General features: G+C 40.5%; 1 protein-coding gene across 1 annotated transcript in view; it reads right to left on the reverse strand.

Moving 5' to 3' along the window:
- Positions 1–351: 351 nt before the first annotated feature.
- The window catches only part of LOC124278895 (protein unc-93 homolog A-like), a 70,058-nt gene continuing 44,098 nt past the window's right edge, over positions 352–26,311 (reverse strand). The window contains exons 3-5 of the mRNA XM_046714699.1: positions 4,021–4,134; positions 3,331–3,595; positions 352–1,130 (exon numbers count right to left, since the gene is read on the reverse strand). Coding sequence (XP_046570655.1) covers positions 901–1,130; positions 3,331–3,595; positions 4,021–4,134 — 609 coding nt within the window. The 3' untranslated portion in view covers positions 352–900. The remainder of the gene's footprint in view (positions 1,131–3,330; positions 3,596–4,020; positions 4,135–26,311) is intronic.

Here is a 26,311-nt window from a genome sequence, read left to right on the forward strand (position 1 = left end):
ACAGCAATACTGTAGAATAAAGAAAAAACTCCACTTACAAACACTGAATGTCCAGAATAAGTTCCTGTTCTCATCAACATCACATCACTGATGCTGAATGATCATCAGACAAACGTTGGATTGTGGTGGCTGCATGAGTGATGGATCATCAGATAAACGTTGGATTGTGGTGGCTGCATGAGTGATGAATCATCAGACAAAAGTTGGATTGTGGTGGCTGCATGAGTGATGGATCATCAGCAAGAATCTGATACTATTAAAATCAGCCATTTTCATCTGTTATAACATCTGTTGATTAGTGTGGTGGTGTTTTGTGTATCAGAGTCAATGTAAGGTGTCTTCGTATTATACCATCTTTTAATCAATGTGGTGGTGTTTTGTGTTTTGGAGTAAAGGTAACGTATCCTCTGAATATAACATGTTATTCTATGTGATGGCGTGCCTTAGTTCATCAGATTCTTAAGTTCAAAATAAACTCATACTTGCAATAAATTAGCCAAAAGGAAGTATGTACAACCGACAACTGTTTCAGCAGCCATATTCACTAACACACTGTTCAGTGGTCAACATCTTCAATATGGCTGCTGTGATGTCATACATCAAGACTGTGACAAAATGAAAAAGATACCATAGCTAAGATCATCTTATTACCCTACAGACTTCAGAGGAGATGCCTAAAAAGTAAAATTTATGACTGGTGGAATAAGTGGAATAAGCACAATGACATATGTAATCTCACAATGGCTATTCTGATTTGTATCTGAACAGTAATATCATAATTATTTTTCTGTCATCAATATTTTTGAGTGTCACTCAAACCAGATGTCCAGAGAAAGAAGTTCTCCAGGTAAGTTCCACATATCCCGCACACTTTGACTTCTGGTGATGTTGATATCGCCTTCAGTTGTGTTCCTCAAAAACATCATCCTCATCTACATGCCTCACTCGATACTCGGCCAGCACATAGAACATGATGGCCACCACCAACATTGTCATCAACATGTACAGCTTGGCCGACACACACATGAACGTCCCGCAGCAGAAGGCAATGGTGAGTCCCAGACTCTGGAGCAGGCGGTAGTTGGCAAAAGCTATATCCGGCTCATCTACACAGGTCAGGCAGATGAGAGCTGCAACAACAGATACACTTTTTCTGTAACTGGGAAATGTGGCTACAACTTCGGTTCACAAGAGCTATATGAACAAGAGATGTCATTCTTAATCATTAGGAATAATCACTAAGATACAGTTTTAAGTAAGAATAGTGATAATGAATTCAAATCTCAAATGGCCTAGAGTGAGTTTAATTGTATTTAGCAATAGCATGATGGGGGACACCAGACATGAGATTCACATATTGTACCCATGTAGTTAATTTAACATGGCTCTTTGACATGACGAGCGAACACTTTAACAACTAGGCTACCCTACTGCCCTCAAATCCCCTAGAAGTCAGGTCACAATGACCTAATTACGGTATGAAGTAAATGAACTTGACATTCACAAAAAATAAAATGCAAACATGCGTATCTTTAATACAGTATCATCTCCTTCAAAGTAGTAGAAACATGGACCAAAGACAAAGTCAGAGTCCTCCCCTATGTGAAAGGCATTCAAAGACCCCACTCTACTTGCTCAATCCATAAACTAAACCACCAACTGAAAAAAATCATCAAACATCTCTATTGTTTTTAAAACAGCCACACCTGCAGTACATGAACAAGTTTCAGGAGCACCTTTAGAATACAGCACCACAACTTCTCATGAGGACGATCTCTGCCGTAGGTCACGTGTCATTAAGACAAGCTACCAGTTTGTGAGAACCCGTCGGACGCGAACCCGCGACCTTCGGATTGTTAGCTCGACAGCTAACCGACTGAGCTACGTCCACACTGTTGCACAATGTGCAAATTTATTGAGTCATTCCTGTGACGTCACGGAAATGAACGGAAAGAGTCGAATAGGTCACGGACAATTACGAATGTTACAGGTAGACTTGGTGTCTCGTGATTTTATTCTACGGACAATTGCCGAATGGATCCGATGCCATTTGGCACACTCGTCCAATTCCGTAATCTACAAATTAACGTGTGCCGTGGAATGAGCCGATATGCCTCAAACTGAATAGGGTTGTTGACGTCAGGCATCAGACGTAGATTTCACGGTGCATGCATGAATGACGCGCTTTTATATAAATCGGTGATTTAGTGACAGAAAAGTGATGTAGGGAACACTGTCAGGATAATGTGGATTGCACTAAGGAACGAGGGAGACATGAGCATGTGTAGTGACGGCACGAGGGTGAGTTAGCCTTCGAATCATTACTGAACAAATGTTGCGTATGAAAGAGGCTTGAGTGCAAATTCCAGGCCAATTTCCATTAGCCCAAAATTTCTACATTAACCCATTTCTTAATGTACTTTCGACGTTTTTGGTTTCCCGTTTTTGTGTGAAAAAAATGTATTAAAATGCAAAAAGGAAAAACAACAAATGGTACTCACGTATTACACCGGACATGTACCTACTATATTGGATAAGGTCCCTAACCCTAACCCTAAACCCTCAACCCTAACCCTAACCCCTTGAAATATTTCTAATAAATAGAATGCATTGACCGAACCCCCTGACATGTACCTACTATATTGCATTAGGTCTCCAGCCCAACCCTAACCCTAAACCCTAAGCCCTAAACCCTAGCCCTAGCCCTAGCCCTAGCCCTAGCCCTAGCCCTAGCCCTAACCCTAATCCCTTGAATTAATCCTAATAAATAGAATGCATTGACCGAACCGGCACAAACAAGACTGACGTGTCTAGTGTAATGCATTATTACCGCTTTGAAAAATAAAATACTAATAAAACACTTGCAAATTACTGAATGACAAAAATGTATATGTAAATTTAAAAAATTACAAAATACAAAATACACAAAACATAACACCTCTGCAGCCCGTAATACAAATAAATATGAGCGTATTAGTGAAAAAAGAAAAATATTTCAAACTGGTGCTTGCAAAATATTGCACATCCGCCGGTATACAACTACTGGAAACTCTCAACATCGTTGGGCTTATGCAATGACATAGCTCGTAGAGATGAAACACCAGTGAGCGGAGCTTATACGCACTCGCTGAGCCAGACAACCGTGTTGCCATGCAGGCGTCATAGGGCATTGTTTCGAGAACGTGCTTTCGAACAAAATCACATTACATTACGTAAAAGGGTATTATGACGTATTTTTAAAGTTTGTGGTGCTGTATTCTAAAGGTAGGCCAAGTTTCACACTTCAATTCACTAAACTTATCAGATGTCTTGAACCCTTTGAACACTTACTGTTACACTGTGTCTGCCACACCGCATCACAGACGCCCCAAGCTCCGGCCAGGACAAAAAACAAGACTGGATGCTTGTCTGGTATCCATATAAGGAATCCGATCATGAGTGCAATGTGCATAATGCCGCCAAATCCAAGCACCACCTCCCGGGGTATCCGCTTCCCAGTTAGGGCTACCAAGATGGACCCCAGCATGCTGCAGATCCCCATAGTGATCATTGTGTAGCCCACGTACTCCTCTCCAAGTGTGCAGGTCACATAATGCTGCAAACAAACAGGCACTAATACTCATACCTCAAACACCTTTCCGGATAGATACCTCTCAAATCTTGCCTGTAGGAAAAACAATGATGTCCTGATTTAAACCAAGGGCCATAACTCAGTTCAATTATGAATTGTAAAAGTCACCTATTAATAGCCCCTACAACTCTATCATAGTGATGTATTTTAAGGGCCAATTCTTTGAAATACTAACTGTTTAAACATCCTCTGTTGAAATACATCTTAATACTAATGACCAAGGTGAATTTCTCAAAAAGAAAAATACTTTATTGTAGCCAGAGATACAAGGAAAAACAGCATGTTGCATCATAATGCAGACATACAACTTATTTGGGGTGAAGATAAAAGGATAATAAAGTGTAACAATAGGAGTGAAACAACTTGGGTATTCATTGAAGATTTATTACCTGGTTAAAATCTGAATACATGAAACCTTGTTGTAGGCCAGTAAAAATTAGCAGAGGAATCAGCAGCCGAAATGTTTTGTGAGTCACCATCTGACTGACATGGTCCACCAACATCTGAAACATAGATGACACCATCAACACTTACAGACTCTCTGAAACACCAAAACTATCAACAGCCAGAGTGTCACATTAAACCCACATGACCACCAACATCTGAAACATAGATGACACCATCAACAGTTACAGACTCTATGAAACACCAAGACTGTCAACAGCCAGAGTGTAACATTAAATCCACATGGCCACCAACATCTGAAACATAGATGACACCATCAACAGTTGGAGACTCTGAAACATCAAGACTGTCAACAGCCACAGAGTCACATTAAACCCACATGGCCACCAACATCTGAAACATAGATGACACCATCAACAGTTGGAGACTCTGAAACACCAAGACTGTCAACAGCCAGAGTGTAACATTAAACCCACATGACCACCAACATCTGAAACATAGATGACACCATCAACATATACAGACTCTCTGAAACACCAAGACTGTCAACAGCCAGAGTGTAACATTAAACCCACATGACCACCAACATCTGAAACATAGATGACACCATCAACAGATATAGACTCTCTGAAACACCAAGACTGTCAACAGCCACAGAGTCACATTAAACCCACATGGCCACCAACATCTGAAACATAGATGACACCATCAACAGATATAGACTCTCTGAAACACCAAGACTGTCAACAGCCACAGAGTCACATTAAACCCACATGGCCACCAACATCTGAAACATAGATGACACCATCAACAGTTGGAGACTCTGAAACACCAAGACTGTCAACAGCCAGAGTGTAACATTAAACCCACATGACCACCAACATCTGAAACATAGATGACACCATCAACATATACAGACTCTCTGAAACACCAAGACTGTCAACAGCCACAGAGTCACATTAAACCCACATGGCCACCAACATCTGAAACATAGATAACACCATCAACAGTTACAGACTCTATGAAACACCAAGTTTGTCAACAGCCAGAGTGTAACATTAAATCCACATGGCCCCCAACATCTGAAAACATAGATGACACCATCACAGTTGGAGACTCTGAAACACCAAGACTGTCAACAGCCACAGAGTCACATTAAACCCACATGGCCACCAACATCTGAAACATAGATGACACCATCAACAGTTGGAGACTCTGAAACACCAAGACTGTCAACAGCCACAGAGTCACATTAAACCCACATGGCCACCAACATCTGAAACATAGATGACACCATCAACACTTGGAGACCCTGAAACACCAAGACTGTCAACAGCCACAGAGTCACATTAAACCCACATGGCCACCAACATCTGAAACATAGATGACACCATCAACAGTTACAGACTCTCTGAAACACCAAGTCTGTCAACAGCCAGAGTGTCACATTAAACCCACATGACCACCAACATCTTAAACATAGATGACACCATCAACAGTTGGAGACCCTGAAACACCAAGACTGTCAACAGCCACAGAGTCACATTAAACCCACATGGCCACCAACATCTGAAACATAGATGACACCATCAACTTTTACAGACTCTATGAAACACCAAGACTGTCAACAGCCAGAGTGTCACATTAAACCCACATGACCACCAACATCTGAAACATAGATGACACCATCACAGTTGGAGACTCTGAAACACCAAGACTGTCAACAGCCACAGAGTCACATTAAACCCACATGGCCACCAACATCTGAAACATAGATGACACCATCAACAGATATAGACTCTCTGAAACACCAAGACTGTCAACAGCCACAGAGTCACATTAAACCCACATGGCCACCAACATCTGAAACATAGATGACACCATCAACAGTTGGAGACTCTGAAACACCAAGACTGTCAACAGCCAGAGTGTAACATTAAACCCACTGTCACATCTGAAACATAGATGACACCATCAACATATACAGATTGAAACACCAAGACTGTCAACAGCCAGAGTGTCACATTAAACCCACATGGCCACCAACATCTGAAACATAGATGACACCATCAACAGTTACAGACTCTATGAAACACCAAGTCTGTCAACAGCCAGAGTGTCACATTAAACCCACATGACCACCAACATCTGAAAACATAGATGACACCATCAACAGTTGGAGACTCTGAAACACCAAGACTGTCAACAGCCACAGAGTCACATTAAACCCACATGGCCACCAACATCTGAAACATAGATGACACCATCAATCAACAGTTGGAGACTCTATGAAACACCAAGACTGTCAACAGCCAGAGTGTCACATTAAACCCACATGACCACCAACATCTGAAACATAGATGACACCATCACCCTGAAACACCAAGTTGGAGACATTCTGACCAACACCAAGACTGTCAACAGCCTCTGAAACAGAGTGCCAACATTAAACCCACATGGCCACCAACATCTGAAAACATAGATGACACCATCAACAGATACAGACCTCTGAAACACCAAGACTGTCAACAGCCACAGAGTCACATTAAACCCACATGGCCACCAACATCTGAAACAGAGATGACACCATCAACAGATACAGACTCTCTGAAACACCAAGACTGTCAACAGCCACAGAGTCACATTAAACCCACATGGCCACCAACATATGAAACATAGATGACACCATCAACAGTTGGAGACTCTGAAACACCAAGACTGTCAACAGCCAGAGTGTCACATCAAACCCACATGGCCCCCTGGTAACAAGACTTCAGCTCCATATGCCTGACAACAATCCATCAGTGGACTGATTCATATATATCTCATTTGTCTGTAACACTTATAACCACCCTCACGGAAATCAGGGTCAGATGTTTTTAGAACATTTTTTAACCTTGGTATACATGACATAACCATGAAAAATAAAAATCAGTCACAATCAATAAAGACCCTCTCATGAATATCAGAATATCACAGACATTTCTTGAAAATGAAATAAATGTGATGTTCCAATAATAGCAAATGTTTGTACTGTATGGGCATCAAATGGGTATAACATCAAATTCATCAGACAGAACATTATGCAAGTAGATGAGGCTTGAGAGAAAAACAGGCACTATTTACAGACGAGTTATGGGAGCAATCCTCCAAGGCTAAGATAAACATCACAATCAAATCTGGTAGCTTGGCCTGGATCAAAGTCTTTGTACGAACATGTAATTGGATAATTGTGGGTTTATTACAAATCTGATGAAAATTGGTCGATACAATTTCTCAATTACAACTAAATCATTGGGTATGATTGGATTACTGATGGCAGTTAATGTCATTTTGCAAGTCTATTTAGAGGCAAGGCAGCTACACAAGCCAGCATCAGTAATGACATTAACTACTCAAAGACTTCTGGTTCTTGTCAATAACAAAATACTACACTTAAAGTGTGGATGTCTGCTTGGTATTAGATAGTCTACTGTGTTTAATTCATGGATTGTATGTGATTCATCGACAGTAAAAAAAGACAGACATAGAAATTAACACTTTCCTTAATGAAATGGAAGTGAAATCTAATATAATGCACATTGTTGCTCAGTGGTACAGCTGATTGTAATCAAACTGTCTATGATAACACCTAGATTACCCAGGTAAATTTGAGTCCGACATATAAACCAATGTGTGCAATTACAAAACAAAAACAAATTATTACAAAATGCTATTGATACAAATCTTTCTGCACTATAACGGAGGACTCTGTGCTATAGGGATGAAACTCTTCCTTGCCCCCATGGGTGAAACCTAGGGTGAAACCATTCTTAACTTGTTTTGTTTTAAACATATTTTATTCACTGAGAAAAGGATTAGGAACAAGCTCTCCTTGAGGGTATTTTCTTAGCTTCCTGGGCTGAAACAATTCCTGGGTACCTGGGATGAAACAATTCTGGGTTACCTAGAGTGAAACTATTCTTGGCATGGGTTAAAGCAATTCTTGGTTACCTGGGCTGAAACCTACCCTGACTTCCTTGAGTGAAACCCTTCCACGTTATCTAGGGTGAAACCCTTCCAGGCTACCCAGGGTGAAACCCTTCCAGGTTACCTAGGGTGAAACAATTCCAGGCTTCCTGGGCTGAAACAATTGCTGGTTACCCGGGATGAAGGCTGGAGTTGTCTGCATCCTGTGCTATGTATACGTTAGCACCCTCCTCAAGGGTGATATGGATTTCAGCGTTCGAGCCGTCAGGTGAGAGCGTTGAATCCATATCACCCTCAGAGGGGGGGTGCTAACCTACTTATACCACGTGGGTGCCGAATGGACTCGTACATTGCTTGTTGCACTTGCGTTTCCTGCACTGCCAAGGTTGTTATCCACATATCAACCTCTGCACTTGCAGATAGAAGGTTGATACACAGAAAATCAACCTGCCAGAACAATGGACATAACATACCCTAGTGGTATAAACTCTGATATCAACTAACGGTTTTCTGCATTAGGTTGTATGCACTGATACCACCCAAAGGCAGTCTGTACTAAGTGGTATATGTTGATATCAACCAAAGGTAGTCTGTATCACATGGTATCTGTGATATTTATCAAACGTAGTCTGTATCCATGCAATGATTCATGCCAAGTTGACAATTCAAAACCCTAATGTTTTATGTGCACAAGCTCCCGACACTGAAGTCTACCATTGTCATCATACCTTGGTGTGTTGGTACACACTGAGATACATGTCATGAACCATCCAGGAATTAAAGACAAATTACCTTCTGTACCTCTCATTTGTTTCATACAGAGCAGTTGCATTACCTTAGAATTTCTCAAGACAACTGGTTCTAACACTACTAACCTTGTCACTCCATCACTACCAGAGTGAACTGGGATCTGCATCACTTTGCAGTCCACTTGCCACTAGTTTGGTAATAAATAATATTGAATGAACAACTCTGAAATCTCTGAACATATAGGACATGCATCTGGTGACTTGTCATAGTGACTGAGATAGGACAGCCATGGGTCAAATAATTCCAAAGGCCAAAAAACTATGTAGCCCAAATATGTATGACTTAATTGCAATTATTGATATGACGCTGATCTCCATTAATCCTCATCACCATGGTATTGTACACAGAATTGTCAGCTAACCCGTGCATCTCCCTCATTTTCATTAATTAGCGTACATGACATTTATAACCTTAATTGGTCATCCCATCGGTCGTGTTTGCCATCACATACGTCCAAGGCAATGACATTATCTCTTTATCTGCCATTGTTTACATCTACACTGTCAAGCAGTCTGGCATTCTGACTCCTTGTGTAAGACCGACCATGAACAGGTCGTGTCACCTAATTAATGTTGAGCTGGAAAAGCTGGTAATTGCTGTCTTGTGGATTTGTTTATGATGAACTGTGTAATGAACTAAAGAAGTTTGGATAACATATTTCTACATCATTTCGTCACATGTAAACATTGACAGACTGATGAATGATACAGACAGACATGAATATATAAGCTGTTTTAGAAAGGTTCACGTGAAGAATCCACAGAATCAAACAAGGATTTTATGCAAGTCGGCAAGCACCACTAGGTTTACAGTCTTGATGAATGCTAAAAGCCAATATTGCTGAATATACAACTGCCCTCACCACCATCAGTACGGTTCACTGACACAACAGTACATATGTTACCAAAGGATTGTCATACTATTGCTAGTATAGTTGGAAGTAATTCTGTAAAATACCAATACTGGGATATATGGAGATTATTACATGAGCAAGTGTGTCATATGACGTATGAAACAAGTGCAAAATTTGGTATTGCCCAAGCAAGAGCGAGGGCAATACAAAATTTGGCACGAGTTTCGTATAGGTCATGTGGCACACTTGCAAGTGTAATAATTTCTTTATTATCCAGTTTATTCATGTGCATTTGTGCAGTAAAACACGTTAAGCAAGTGTGACTGCCCAGTTCATTGATGTCACGTTCAATTGTTTAAACAGAAACAATGGTTGCTAGCAAAAGTAATATGTGCACACATGATATTTATGACATTGGTTATGTTTCACCATATGGATAATAAGAGTTTATATGTCATGACTTTTGAAACAAAGACAGCAATAATAAATACAAATGTGTTTCATTTCTGTCCTATGGAAGGTCATCATTATTTGCCATGCTTTCCAGCCATTCCCCCTGAACCATATGAAATGTCTACTCAACATTTATAGAAACTCTAAACAGCAGAAGTCATGCGAAAGCCATAACAACTGAACTCTTATAGCTGTTGAACAGCTCTGAAGGACAAAAAACATATTTGTTCTAATAGACAAAAAAGAATAACTCCAGTAGGAATTTTGTGCCCCCTGAGTGATCAATAACTGAATGCCTGTGTAGCACTACAACAATAAACTGGAATCGTAGTGTTTGATTGGCTAGCAGGGCACAGGACCAAGTCTGGGAGGTTGGGGCAACAAACCCTCTGGAATAACATCCCCACTCTTGTCACACATCATTCTTTCATTGATTAAAAATATCCTGGAACATTAATCCAAATATTGACAGCATCTCAGGGAAGGAAGAGAATTAATTCTTGTTTTAGACTGGGGCTATTAGTCATGGCTTAACACCAAGTATATCAATTACTGGGCAAAGTTGTAGTGAAGTGTGTGTTGGAATGTACAGGAGCCCAGTGTTGGCCTAATGTGTGGTATATTTCATCTATCAATGCAAGTTCGCCTCCATTAACAAGTTGTGTAGTCATTAGAGGTGGTGGTTGTGCTGCTTCCACACAAGCTGGCCAGTCCCCAGGGAACCGCTACATCACAGCTAAAAGTCTTCAAGCTGCTATGGCAAGTGTCCAAATATGGTCGTATTTATTGGGATTTCGTTTTCCAAGCTGCAAATAGATAAGTCTTATGTATGTGAAACACTCTCCCTGAACACATAGACTTAGCCCCACTCACAGCCTGCTGACCCAGTGAAATCAATTGGCAAAGGCCAGCCTTAATATTTCTCTTGAGTTTTGTGCATTTCCAAAGTCAATTTCAGCCTTGACAGTTTCATTTCAGAGAAATGTGTCTGTCAATAGCGTTGTTCAGGGCCGTATTTAAAAAATTCTACAGTAGTTGACCCATCACACTATCTTGTCTTCTTCCAGGACATAAATCCCTGGCACTAATATTCAGTGCAGTCTGGTCTCATTGTTTAACATGAACACCAGCATTGTTCAATGGGTTATGCTGCAGCCAACTCCAATACAGCAGTCCAACTCCACATGACATTCCGGCAGCCTTGCAGATGATCTCCTTTAACTGAGGAAGCCGTGTCTGTCATGGCGGATGATGACACGCAGTGTTGTATGTAACGCAGATATGTGCGTTCAGTATGCACAAATGTATAGAATGGATGCTGACCAAAATATGCACTGCATCCTCAGGGCGCACAATAATATTTACTGTATTGAATTTGTGACAAGAAATATATAGATCTGTTGTTTTCAGCATTCTACACCATTTCCAAGGACCCGTGAAATTGGTAACAGGGGGTCCTCTAGACCCTTAGTTTTGCTGGATAAAGTAAAAGCCTGACACTTTCACATCTTCTCATGACTGAAGGTGACACTATACAGATCTTCTCATGACTGGTGACACTATACAGATCTTCTCATGACTGGTGATACTATACAGATCTTCTCATGACTGAAGGTGACACTATACAGATCTTCTCATGACTGATGATACTATACAGATCTTCTCATGACTGAAGGTGACACTATACAGATCTTCTCATGACTGGTGACACTATACAGATCTTCTCATGACTGATGATACTGTACAGATCTTCTCATGATTGATGACAATACTGTACAGATCTTCTCATGATTGATGATGATGACAACACTGTACAGACAATCTTCAGATCTTCTCATGATTGATGACAACACTGTACATATGACTGATGGCAATCTGTACAGATGGCTGATGATGATACTGTACAGATCTTCTCATGACTGATGACATTGTAGAGATCTTCTCATGACTGATGATATTGTACAGATCTTCACATGATTGATGATATTGTATAAATCTTCTCATGATTGATGACATTGTACAAATCTTCTCATAACACTGTACAGATCCTCTCATGTCTGTGACAACACTGTACATATCTTCTCATGACTGATGATACTGTACAGGTCTTCATATGACTGATGACATTGTACAGATCTTCTCATGACTGGTGATACTGTACAGATGTTCTCATGACTGATGACATTGTACAGATCTTGTCATGACTGATGGCAATACTGTACAGATCTTCTCATGACTGATGATATTGTACAGATCTTCTCATGACTGATAATGATACTGTACAGATGTTCTCATGACTGATGACATTGTACAGGTCTTCTCATGACTGATGGCAATACTGTACAGATGTTCTCATGATTGATGATAATGTACAGATCTTATCATGATCTTCTCTGTACAGATCTTGATCTTTTCATGACTGATGGCAATACTGTACAGATCTTCTCATGATTGATGACAATACTGTACAGATCTTCTCATGATTGATGATGATACTGTACAGATCTTCTCATGACTGATGATACTGTACAGATCTTCTCATGATGACTGTATGATTTGATCTTCTCATGACTGATACAATAATGTATGATACTGATCAGATGTTCTCATGACTGATGATACTGTACAGATCTTCTCATGACAATCTGTACAGATCTTCTCATGTGACACAGATCATCTTCTCATGACTGATGATACTGTACAGATCTTCTTATGACTGATGACATTGTACAGATCTTCTCATGACTGATGATACTGTACAGATGTTCTCATGATGATGACATTGTTCTCATGACTGATGCAATACTGTACAGATCTTCTCATGATTGATACTGTACAGATCTTCTCATGATTGATAATGATACATGACTGATGATATGTTCTTCTCATGACTGATGATATTGTACAGATCTTGTCATGACTGATGATATGTACAGATCTTCTCTGTACATTGATCTTCTCATGACTGATGATATTGATACTGACCTTCTCATGACTGATGATATTGTACATGATCTTGTGACTGAGATGATCTTCTCATGATTGATGATATTGTACAGATCTTGTCATGACTGATAATGATACAGTACAGATCTTCTCATGACTGATGATATTGTACAGATCTTCACATGATTGATAATGATACTGTACAGATGTTCTCATGACTGATGATACTGTACAGGTCTTCACATGACTGTTGACATTGTACAGATCTTCTCATGACTGATGATAATGTACAGATCTTCACATGACTGATGACATTGTACAGATCTTCTCACTGATGACATTGTACAGATCTTCTCATGACTGATAATGATACTGTACAGATGTTCTCATGACTGATGACATTGTACAGATCTTCTCATGACTGATGGCAATACTGTACAGATCTTCTCATGACTGATGACATTGTACAGATCTCATGACTGATGATACTGTACAGATCTTCACATGACTGATGACATTGTACAGATGTTCTCATGACTGATGATACTGTACAGATCTTCACATGACTGATGATATTGTACAGATCTTGTCATGACTGATAATGATACTGTACAGATCTTCTCATGACTGATGATATTGTACAGATCTTCTCATGACTGATAATGATACTGTACAGATGTTCTCATGACTGATGATACTGTACAGATCTTCTCATGACTGATGATATTGTACAGATCTTCTCATGACTGATAATGATACTGTACAGATGTTCTCATGACTGATGACATTGTACAGATCTTGTCATGACTAATAATGATACTGTACAGATCTTCTCATGACTGATGATACTGTACAGATCTTCACATGATTGATTATGATACTGTACAGATGTTCTCATGACTGATGATGATACTGTACAGATCTTCACATGACTGATGACATTGTACAGATCTTCTCATGACTGATGATATTGTACAGATCTTCTCATGACTGATGATATTGTACAGATCTTCTCATGACTAATAATGATACAGTACAGATCTTCTCATGACTGATGACATTGTACAGATCTTGTCATGACTGATAATGATACTGTACAGATCTTCACATGACTGATGACATTGTACAGATCTTCTCATGACTGATGATATTGTACAGATTTTCTCATGATTGATGATGATACTGTACAAATCTTCTCATGATTGATGACGATACTGTACAGATCTTCTCATAATTGATGACAATACTGTACAGATCTTCTCATGATTGATGATGATACGGTACAGATCTTCTCATGATTGATGATGATACGGTACAGATCTTCTCATAATTGATGACAATACAGTACAGATCCTCTCATGATTTATGACAATACTGTAGAAATCTTCTCATGATTGATGACCAAACTGTACAGATGTTCTCATAATTGATGATGATACTGTACAGATCTTCTCATGATTGATGACAATACTGTACATATCTTCTCATAATTAATGGTGATACTGTACACATCTTCTCATGATTGATGACGATACTGTACAGATCTCATGATTGATGATGATCATGTACAGATCTTTTCAGGACTGATGATATTGTACAGATCTTCTCATGACAACACTGTACAGATCATTTCATGACTGATGGCAATACTGTACAGATCTTCTCATGATTGATGACAATACTGTACACATCTTCTCATGATTGATGACGAACCTGTACACATCTTCTCATGGCTGATGATGATACTGTACAGATCTTCTCATGACTGATGACATTGTAGAGATCTTCTCATGACTGATGACATTGTACAGATCTTTTCATGACTGATGATATTGTACAGATCTTCTCGATTGATGACAACACTGTACAGATTTTCTCATGATTGATGATGATACTGTACAGATCTTCTCATGATTGATGATGATACTGTACAGATCTTCTCATGATTGATGATGATAATGTACAGATCTTTTCATGACTGGTGACACTATACAGATCTTCTCATGACTGATGACATTGTACAGATCTTTTCATGACTGATGATATTGTACAGATCTTCTCGATTGATGACAACACTGTACAGATTTTCTCATGATTGATGATGATACTGTACAGATCTTCTCATGATTGATGATGATACTGTACAGATCTTCTCATGATTGATGATGATAATGTACAGATCTTTTCATGACTGATGATATTGTACAGACCTTCTCATGATTGATTATGATACTGTACAGATCTTCTCATGATTGATGATGATACTGTACAAATCTTCTCATGATGGATGACAATACTGTACATATCTTCTCATGATTGATGACAATACTGTACAGATCTTCTCATGATTGATGATGATACTGTACAGATCTTCTCATGATTGATAACGATACTGTACAGATCTTCTCATAATTGATGACATACATGCTGGTAGCCAGTGGCTTATATCACTTGAGGTCTCCTGTGTGATCCTGACAAAGAATACAAGGCTATGTGTGTAGTGGTTGTAACCACCTTTGGGGAAGTATCTTCACATAATTCCAAATTAAGAAGGGTTTTCATCTGGTGTAGTCTGTTTTTACGAATATACACTGCCATTATTCATACAATGCTTTTTTCCATATAACTTGTAAAGTGCAGTGTGAACTATGCGCAGACAAGTAGCAAATCCATGTTTGGGCATCCATCACTGTTCGCACCTGTTGCTGAAGCATTGTCTCCTGATATGCAGGGTCTCAATCTAGAAGGGTAGAAATATATTTATGGGTAATTTGCTTTCATCCATCGTGTTAGTGTGCTTTTAGCGTTAAAAAGTTTTAGGCCCAAGCTGCCTCTTTCACTATTTGCAGGGTATGAATAGCAAAATTCCTGCTATGAAATCAAATGAGTGTCATGAAAAACCAATGGTACCAGCACAGCCATTGATCCACAGCATCTGTGCATGATGAGGCACATCACACATTGTAACAACTCGATCTCAGTCCACTTGTATAACGAGTATTAAGGCTCAGGACCTATTCCGACCCAGTCTCCAAACAGGGTTTTGTCTGAACAAACATGCTTCACACATACTTCACTTGTACTGATTATGTATATGTTTACCTATGAGAGACCTTGCTAAGGACCAATCATGGAGTTATTTACACATTCAGAAAAGTTTAAATTTAGTACTTTTCTTTACTTTTGGATGGCATGGTGTTTTACACAAACAACTTTATTGGAAATTAAGAAACCTATATTTATGACTCTTGCTATGTGATGTCATAGTTAGTTTTGAGTTATCAACCATTCCTCTCATTTTCAACTACATATTGTATTCACGGAATCATGGAAACAAACATGTATCAATAATTTCTCAAAGACCTGTGCACACCAACCATCAAACTAGGTCTGGTATGCCAGGATTGACTAGCTATGTTTGACTGAGGAGGTAGAATAATTAACAAAATTGAAAACAGAAGAATTGTTTTTGCACCAAACACATTTCCTATTAAAGTGAAAAGAAAACTTCCAAGAGGAGAGCTGTGACATCTCTAACTGACTGTACAAAAACTTTTTCTGACACAATTTGATAATGCAAACTTTGAGGATGTAATGATACCCACTTGGATTGGATACAGGTCTGGGTTATTTGTGCTGCAGTCTCACATGCCGTTCTCCTACAACCACTTAATCTAATTGATGGACTGAGGAGGAGGGCTGGGCTGAAGGCACTGACAAATGCTGACAACCTTCATTTATAAATACACTTTGAGTGCACAATAAAACTGATATGATGACTGAAAAACATCCCATTTCTCTGGCCCTTTACCTCTGCCTGTGGATACTTCTCACTTTGACCAGCACAGTGACAGGTGCTTCAAAGACATTGGCTGCTGAGTAGTGCATCATCCCTTTACATGTGCGAGATTCATGGGGGATGTGTCATCCTGCAGGAAAGTGGTTTAACTGACATGTCATGGTAACTGACAAGCTGAACCCTCTGGAAATTGATACTTTATGAAAAGGAAAATTTATTGACAGGTGAAAGAGATTAGAAGTTGGAACCTTCTGGCAATAATACTGCACTGAACAGCCAATACAGTATGAAAATATTGAAAAGAAATGGATTTTCTGGCTCTAGTTGACATGTTAATGGTAACTTGAGTTCAGTGTTATTCCTTACAAATTTATTGGGTTAGTTCATCCCGCATCTCTGGGCCTGTGCAATTTACAGCCTACACTGTTAGACTGTGGCATGATGGCCTACACCGTAAGACTGTGACATGGCTACCTACACCGTTAGACTGTGACATGACAGCCTACACCGTTAGACTGTGACATGACAGCCTACACCGTTAGACTGTGACATGACAGCCTACACCGTTAGACTGTGGCATGATGGCCTACACCGTAAGACTGTGACATGGCTGCCTACACCGTCAGACTGTGACATGACAGCCTACACCGTTAGACTGTGGCATGATGGCCTACACCGTTAGAATGTGACATTATGGCCTACACCATTAGACTGTGACATGACTGCATTCACTGTTAGACTGTGACATGACTGCCTACACCGTTAGACTGTGACGTGACTGCCTAAAACGTTAGAATGTGACATGACTGCCTACACTGTTTGACTGTGACATGACTGTTACAGCTCCATGTTAACTAATGGGTTCTGTCTATTGCTCTGTGTTATTTGATGGGCACTGTTACATCTCCATGTTAACTAATGGGTTCTGTCTATTGCTCTGTGTTATTTGATGGGCACTGTTACAGCTCCATGTTAACTAATGGGTTCTGTCTATTGCTCTGTGTTATTTGATGGGCACTGTTACAGCTCCATGTTAACTAATGGGTTCTGTCTATTGCTCTATGTTATTTGATGGGCACTGTTACAGCTCCATGTTAACTAATGGGTTCTGTCTATTGCTCTGTGTTATTTGATGGGCACTGTTACAGCTCCATGTTAACTAATGGGTTCTGTCTATTGCTCTATGTTATTTGATGGGGCTGTTACAGCTCCATGTTAACTAATGGGTTCTGTCTATTGCTCTGTGTTATTTGATGTCTATTGCTCTCTTTATGGGCTGTTTTGATGGGGCTGTGTTATTTGATGATGGCTGTTACAGCTCCATGTTAACTAATGGGTTCTGTCTATTGCTCTGTGTTATTTGATGGGCACTGTTACAGCTCCATGTTAACTAATGGGTTCTGTCTATTGCTCTGTGTTATTTGATGGGTTACAGCTCCATGTTAACTAAGCTCCATGTTAACTAATGGGTTCTGTCTATTGCTCTGTGTTATTTGATGGGCACTGTTACAGCTCCATGTTAACTAATGGGTTCTGTCTATTGCTCTGTGTTATTTGATGGGCACTGTTACAGCTCCATGTTAACTAATGGGTTCTGTCTATTGCTCTGTGTTATTTGATGGGCACTGTTACAGCTCCATGTTAACTAATGGGTTCTGTCTATTGCTCTGTGTTATTTGATGGGCACTGTTACAGCTCCATGTTAACTAATGGGTTATTGCTGGGCCTGTGTTATTTGATGCTCTGTGTTATTTGTTACAGCTCCATGTTAACTAATGGGTTCTGTCTATTGCTCTGTGTTATTTGATGGGCACTGTTACAGCTCCATGTTAACTAATGGGTTCTGTCTATTGCTCTGTGTTATTTGATGGGCACTGTTACAGCTCCATGTTAACTAATGGGTTCTGTCTATTGCTCTATGTTATTTGATGGGCACTGTTAGAGCTCCATGTTAACTAATGGGTTCTGTCTATTGCTCTGTGTTATTTGATGGGCACTGTTACAGCTCCATGTTAACTAATGGGTTCTGTCTATTGCTCTGTGTTATTTGATGGGCACTGTTACAGCTCCATGTTAACTAATGGGTTCTGTCTATTGCTCTGTGTTATTTGATGGGCACTGTTACAGCTCCATGTTAACTAATGGGTTCTGTCTATTGCTCTGTGTTATTTGATGGGCACTGTTACAGCTCCATGTTAACTAATGGGTTCTGTCTATTGCTCTATTGCTCTGTGTTATTTGATGGGCACTGTTACAGCTCCATGTTAACTAATGGGTTCTGTCTATTGCTCTGTGTTATTTGATGGGCCACTGTTACAGCTCCATGTTAACTAATGGGTTCTGTCTATTGCTCTGTGTTATTTGATGGGCACTGTTACAGCTCCATGTTAACTAATGGGTTCTGTCTATTGCTCTGTGTTATTTGATGGGCACTGTTACAGCTCCATGTTAACTAATGGGTTCTGTCTATTGCTCTGTGTTATTTGATGGGCACTGTTACAGCTCCATGTTAACTAATGGGTTCTGTCTATTGCTCTATGTTATTTGATGGGCACTGTTACAGCTCCATGTTAACTAATGGGTTCTGTCTATTGCTCTGTGTTATTTGATGGACACTGTTACAGCTCCATGTTAACTAATGGGTTCTGTCTATTGCTCTGTGTTATTTGATGGGCACTGTTACAGCTCCATGTTAACTAATGGGTTCTGTCTATTGCTCTGTGTTATTTGATGGACACTGTTACAGCTCCATGTTAACTAATGGGTTCTGTCTATTGCTCTGTGTTATTTGATGGGCACTGTTACAGCTCCATGTTAACTAACTAATGGGTTCTGTCTATTGCTCTGTGTTATTTGATGGGCACTGTTACAGCTCCATGTTAACTAATGGGTTCTGTCTATTGCTCTGTGTTATTTGATGGGCACTGTTACAGCTCCATGTTAACTAATGGGTTCTGTCTATTGCTCTGTGTTATTTGATGGGCACTGTTACAGCTCCATGTTAACTAATGGGTTCTGTCTATTGCTCTGTGTTATTTGATGGGCACTGTTACAGCTCCATGTTAACTAATGGGTTCTGTCTATTGCTCTGTGTTATTTGATGGGCACTGTTACAGCTCCATGTTAACTAATGGGTTCTGTCTATTGCTCTATGTTATTTGATGGGCACTGTTACAGCTCCATGTTAACTAATGGGTTCTGTCTATTGCTCTGTGTTATTTGATGGGCACTGTTACAGCTCCATGTTAACTAATGGGTTCTGTCTATTGCTCTATGTTATTTGATGGAGGCACTGTTCCAGCTCCATGTTAACTAATGGGTTCTGTCTATTGCTCTGTGTTATTTGATGGGCACTGTTACAGCTCCATGTTAACTAATGGGTTCTGTCTATTGCTCTGTGTTATTTGATGGGCACTGTTACAGCTCCATGTTAACTAATGGGTTCTGTCTATTGCTCTGTGTTATTTGATGGGGCACTGTTACAGCTCCATGTTAACTAATGGGTTCTGTCTATTGCTCTGTGTTATTTGATGGACACTGTTACAGCTCCATGTTAACTAATGGGTTCTGTCTATTGCTCTGTGTTATTTGATGGGCACTGTTACAGCTCCATGTTAACTAATGGGTTCTGTCTATTGCTCTGTGTTATTTGATGGGCACTGTTACAGCTCCATGTTAACTAATGGGTTCTGTCTATTGCTCTATGTTATTTGATGGGCACTGTTACAGCTCCATGTTAACTAATGGGTTCTGTCTATTGCTCTGTGTTATTTGATGGGCGCTGTTAGAGCTCCATGTTAACTAATGGGTTCTGTCTATTGCTCTGTGTTATTTGATGGGCACTGTTACAGCTCCATGTTAACTAATGGGTTCTGTCTATTGCTCTATGTTATTTGATGGGCACTGTTACAGCTCCATGTTAACTAATGGGTTCTGTCTATTGCTCTATGTTATTTGATGGGCACTGTTACAGCTCCATGTTAACTAATGGGTTCTGTCTATTGCTCTATGTTATTTGATGGGCACTGTTACAGCTCCATGTTAACTAATGGGTTCTGTCTATTGCTCTATGTTATTTGATGGGCACTGTTACAGCTCCATGTTAACTAATGGGTTCTGTCTATTGCTCTATGTTATTTGATGGGCACTGTTACAGCTCCATGTTAACTAATGGGTTCTGTCTATTGCTCTGTGTTAGTTGATGGGCACTGTTACAGCTCCATGTCATTTAATGCTACCTCCAGCTATACAGAATGTATGTAAACTTTACAACTACTGCAGTTAACGTGTATGTGACACCTAATTGAGGTCATACATCTTGACACCACGCCACATCAATTACAGTTAAAAATAGTCCAGATGCGTCCATATTCCTCTCCCTGTCTCCACCATCAACACTCACAGAAGACAGATAAATCTATAAATAGCAATCCTTAAGCCAGAATAGCTTTTGGCGTTGGATACAATTGCCGAAAGCAGCTGGCCTTGTGCTATTCTGTGCATCTAGCGATTGATTGTGGTTCTCCTTAAGGGTTTGCAACAGTAATAGTAACCAGGATCACTTGTTTGGGACATGCCTGACCTTTACTGCATATGAAACTAGAGCTACAGGAAACAGGGCAAATCCTCATTCACACTTATGCAGCCAATATCACTTTCAACTGCAGAGCATTTAATACATTTGCAAGTTATTGATTCTGATGAATGACCTGAGTTCCATGTAGTATAACCTTTTCCAGTATGGCAATACACAGAGGAAGTACTTGTGGTACCATCTGGAGAAGTGCAGCTCAATTCCAATATCACAAGCTAACACAGATTGCAAAGTGTGAAATAGAGCTCTACAGAATCAATTTTAGATGATGAAGACTGCACAGTGGCATTTACGATGGGAAATAGAATATATGTCATGAGTAGGTACAGCTATGTGATGTGTGTAGGTGGAAATGTGTGCTGTCTGGGCAGAAATGTATTTGGTTTGCTGGTAGAAATATGTGTGGTGTGCACTTAGAAAAAATAATTGTGTAAGTAGAAATAAGCAGGTGTAATTACATGTAGGTGTACACAGACTGTAGGAGTGTATAGATACACTTGTAGTGTATGTAGCTCAAGTAGGTCAGATAGACTGTGGGTGTGTTGCATAGATGTAGGGTACATAGACTGACGGTGTGTCATATAGATGTAGGTCAGATAGACTGTGGGTGTGTCACATATATGTAGGGAACATTGACTGTAGGTGTGTCACATAGATGTAGGTCAGATAGACTGTGGGTGTGTCACATATATGTAGGGTACATTGACTGTGGGTGTGTCGCATAGATGTAGGGTACATTGACTGTGGGTGTGTCACATATATGTAGGGTACATTGACTGTAGGTGTGTCGCATAGATGTAGGGTACATAGACTGTGGGTGTGTCGCATAGTGTAGGGTACATAGACTGTAGGTGTGTCGCATAGATGTAGGGTACATTGACTGTGGGTGTGTCACATAGATGTAAGGTACATTGACTGTGGGTGTGTCGCATAGATGTAGGGTACATTGACTGTGGGTGTGTCGCATAGATGTAGGGTACATAGACTGTAGGTGTGTCAGCATAGATGTAGGGTACATTGACTGTGGGTGTGTCACATAGATGTAAGGTACATTGACTGTGGGTGTGTCGCATAGATGTAGGGTACATTGACTGTGGGTGTGTCGCATAGATGTAGGGTACATTGACTGTGGGTGTGTCACATATATGTAGGGTGCATTGACTGTAGGTGTGTCGCATAGATGTAGGGTACATAGACTGTGGGTGTGTCACATAGATGTAGGGTACATTGACTGTGGGTGTGTTGCATAGATGAAGGGTACATTGACTGATGGTGTGTCATATATATGTAAGGTACATAGACTGTGGGTGTGTCACATATATGTAGGGTACATAGACTGTGGTAGTGTGTTGCATAGATGAAGGGTACATTGACTGTGGGTGTGTCACATAGATGTTGGGTACATTGACTGTAGGTGTGTCACAGAGATGTAGGGTACATTGACTGTGGGTGTGTCGCATAGATGTTGGGTACATTGACTGTAGGTGTGTCACAGAGATGTAAGGTACATTGACTGTGGGTGTGTCGCATAGATGTAGGGTACATTGACTGTGGGTATGTCGCATAGATGTAGGGTACATAGACTGTGGGTGTGTCACATAGATGTAGGGTACATTGACTGTGGGTGTGTCACATAGATGTAAGGTACATTGACTGTGGGTGTGTCAGCATAGATGTAGGAATTACATTGACTGTGGGTGTGTCGCATAGATGTAGGGTACATAGACTGTGGGTGTGTCACATAGATGTAAGGTACATTGACTGTGGGTGTGTCGCATAGATGTAGGGTACATTGACTGTGGGTGTGTCACATAGATGTAAGGTACATTGACTGTGGGTGTGTCACATAGATGTAGGGTACATTGACTGTAGGTGTGTCGCATACATGTAGGGTACATAGACTGTGGGTGTGTCACATAGATGTAGGGTACATTGACTGTGGGTGTGTCACATAGATGTAAGGTACATTGACTGTGGGTGTGTCACATAGATGTAGGGTACATAGACTGTGGGTGTGTCGCATAGATGTAGGGTACATAGACTGTGGGTGTGTCGCATAGATGTAAGGTACATAGACTGTGGGTGTGTCACATAGATGTAGGGTACATAGACTGTGGGTGTGTCACATAGATGTAGGTACATTGACTGTGGGTGTGTCACATAGATGTAGGGTACATTGACTGTGGGTGTGTCACATAGATGTAGGGTACATAGACTGTGGGTGTGTCACATAGATGTAGGGTACATTGACTGTGGGTGTGTCACATAGATGTAAGGTACATTGACTGTGGGTGTGTCACATAGATGTAAGGTACATTGACTGTGGGTGTGTCGCATAGATGTAGGGTACATTGACTGTGGGTGTGTCACATAGATGTAGGGTACATTGACTGTGGGTGTGTCACATATATGTAGAAGTGCATTGACTGTAGGTGTGTGCATAGATGTAGGGTACATAGACTGTGGGTGTGTCACATAGATGTAGGGTACATTGACTGTGGGTGTGTGCATAGATAGATGTGATGGGTACATATGACTGTACATAGACTGTGGGTGTGTCACATAGATGTAGAATTACATAGACTGTGGGTGTGTCACATATATGTAGGGTACATAGACTGTGGGTGTGTTGCATAGATGAAGGGTACATTGACTGTGGGTGTGTCGCATAGATGTTGGGTACATTGACTGTAGGTGTGTCACAGAGATGTAGGGTACATTGACTGATGGTGTGTCGCATAGATGTAGGGTACATTGACTGTAGATGTGTGACATAGATGTAGGGTACATTGACTGTAGGTGTGTCACATAGATGTAGGGTACATTGACTGTAGGGTACATAGACTGTGGGTGTTTTGCATAGATGTAGGGTACATTGACTGTAGGGTACATAGACTGTAGGTGTTTCGCATAGATGTAGGGTACATTGACTGTAGGTGTGTCACATAGATGTAGGGTACATTGACTGTAGGGTACATAGACTAGGGGTGTTTTGCATAGATGTAGGGTACATTGACTGTAGGGTACAGACTGTAGGTGTTTCGCATAGATGTTGGGTACATTGACTGTAGGTGTGTCACATAGATGTAGGGTACATTGACTGTAGGGTACATAGACTGTGGGTGTTTCGCATAGATGTAGGGTACATTGACTGTAGGTGTAGGTGGATGTGGATACAGAATCAATGATTAACAGCATGGTGTCTGACTGTTGGCATGGATCCAGCAGAGACTTGACTCAGGCTGTCTGGCGTTCACCATTCATTCTCTCCTTGCTGCTATGATCACACTTTCACAATCGACTTCACCCATTCCAATCAAGGCCAGACAAATTCTTAACTCATTATTGGAGCATGGACTCAACTTGGCTGGTGAATCATTGTAGGCTGGTTCTGCCCATGCAGGACTTAAGAACTGTCCCATCTAAAAGGTGCAGGGGATTAGTCCTCATCTACACTTGGGATTAATCCTGAATTGTTCCCTGTGTCTGTAAACAACCGAGCACTACCTAATTCCAGACCAATATGACAGATGTACAGAACCGTTACATGAAATAAGTGAAGTTTCATCATCCAAACTATATTGGTTTTGAAAAGAATTACTGGTAATGTTTCAGTGGGGTTGTGATAGTGACCCCTAGTCTTGTTCAAATACATCCAATTACAGTTTCGTAACATTAACTTTGCTGAAGTTTAGGGTTAGGTGATGATGTTTTTCACACTGTATATAACTGTGTATTATTGTCTGTTGGATCTGCAATGTAGAAACCAGGTGGATACAATATGAAATATTACTACCTGTTTTACCTCCTATAATGTTTCAAGTGATCCAGCATGTTTACTGACATACAGTGCTGTGGCAAGTGTCACATCATGTTTACTGACATACAGTACTGTGGCAAGTGTCCCAGCATGTTTACTGACATACAGTACTGTGGCAAGTGTCCCAGCATGTTTACTGGCATACAGTACTGTGGCAAGTGTCCCAGCATGTTTACTGACATACAGTACTGTGGCAAGTGTCACATCATGTTTACTGGCATACAGTACTGTGGCAAGTGTCCCAGCATGTTTACTGACATACAGTACTGTGGCAAGTGTCCCAGCATGTTTACTGGCATACAGTACTGTGGCAAGTGTCCCAGCATGTTTACTGGCATACAGTACTGTGGCAAGTGTCCCAGCATGTTTACTGGCATACAGTACTGTGGCAAGTGTCCCAGCATGTTTACTGACATACAGTACTGTGGCAAGTGTCCCAGCATGTTTACTGACATACAGTACTGTGGCAAGTGTCCCAGCATGTTTACTGGCATACAGTACTGTGGCAAGTGTCACAGCATGTTTACTGGCATACAGTACTGTGGCAAGTGTCCCAGCATGTTTACTGACATACAGTACTGTGGCATGCATCCCAGCATGTTTACTGACATACAGTACTGTGGCAAGTGTCCCAGCATGTTTACTGACATACAGTACTGTGGCAAGTGTCTCATCATGTTTACTGGCATACAGTACTGTGGCAAGTGTCCCAGCATGTTTACTGACATACAGTACTGTGGCAAGTGTCTCATCATAATTACTGGCATACAGTACTGTGGCAAGTGTCCCAGCATGTTTACTGACATACAGTACTGTGGCAAGTGTCTCATCATGTTTACTGACATACAGTACTGTGGCAAGTGTCACATCATGTTTACTGGCATACAGTACTGTGGCAAGTGTCTCATCATGTTTACTGACATACAGTACTGTGGCAAGTGTCACATCATGTTTACTGGCATACAGTACTGTGGCAAGTGTCCCAGCATGTTTACTGACATACAGTACTGTGGCAAGTGTCCCAGCATGTT

Source organism: Haliotis rubra, unplaced genomic scaffold (assembly GCF_003918875.1).
Source record: "Haliotis rubra isolate DU_JTF1 unplaced genomic scaffold, ASM391887v1 Scf243, whole genome shotgun sequence".
NCBI lineage: Eukaryota > Metazoa > Mollusca > Gastropoda > Lepetellida > Haliotidae > Haliotis > Haliotis rubra.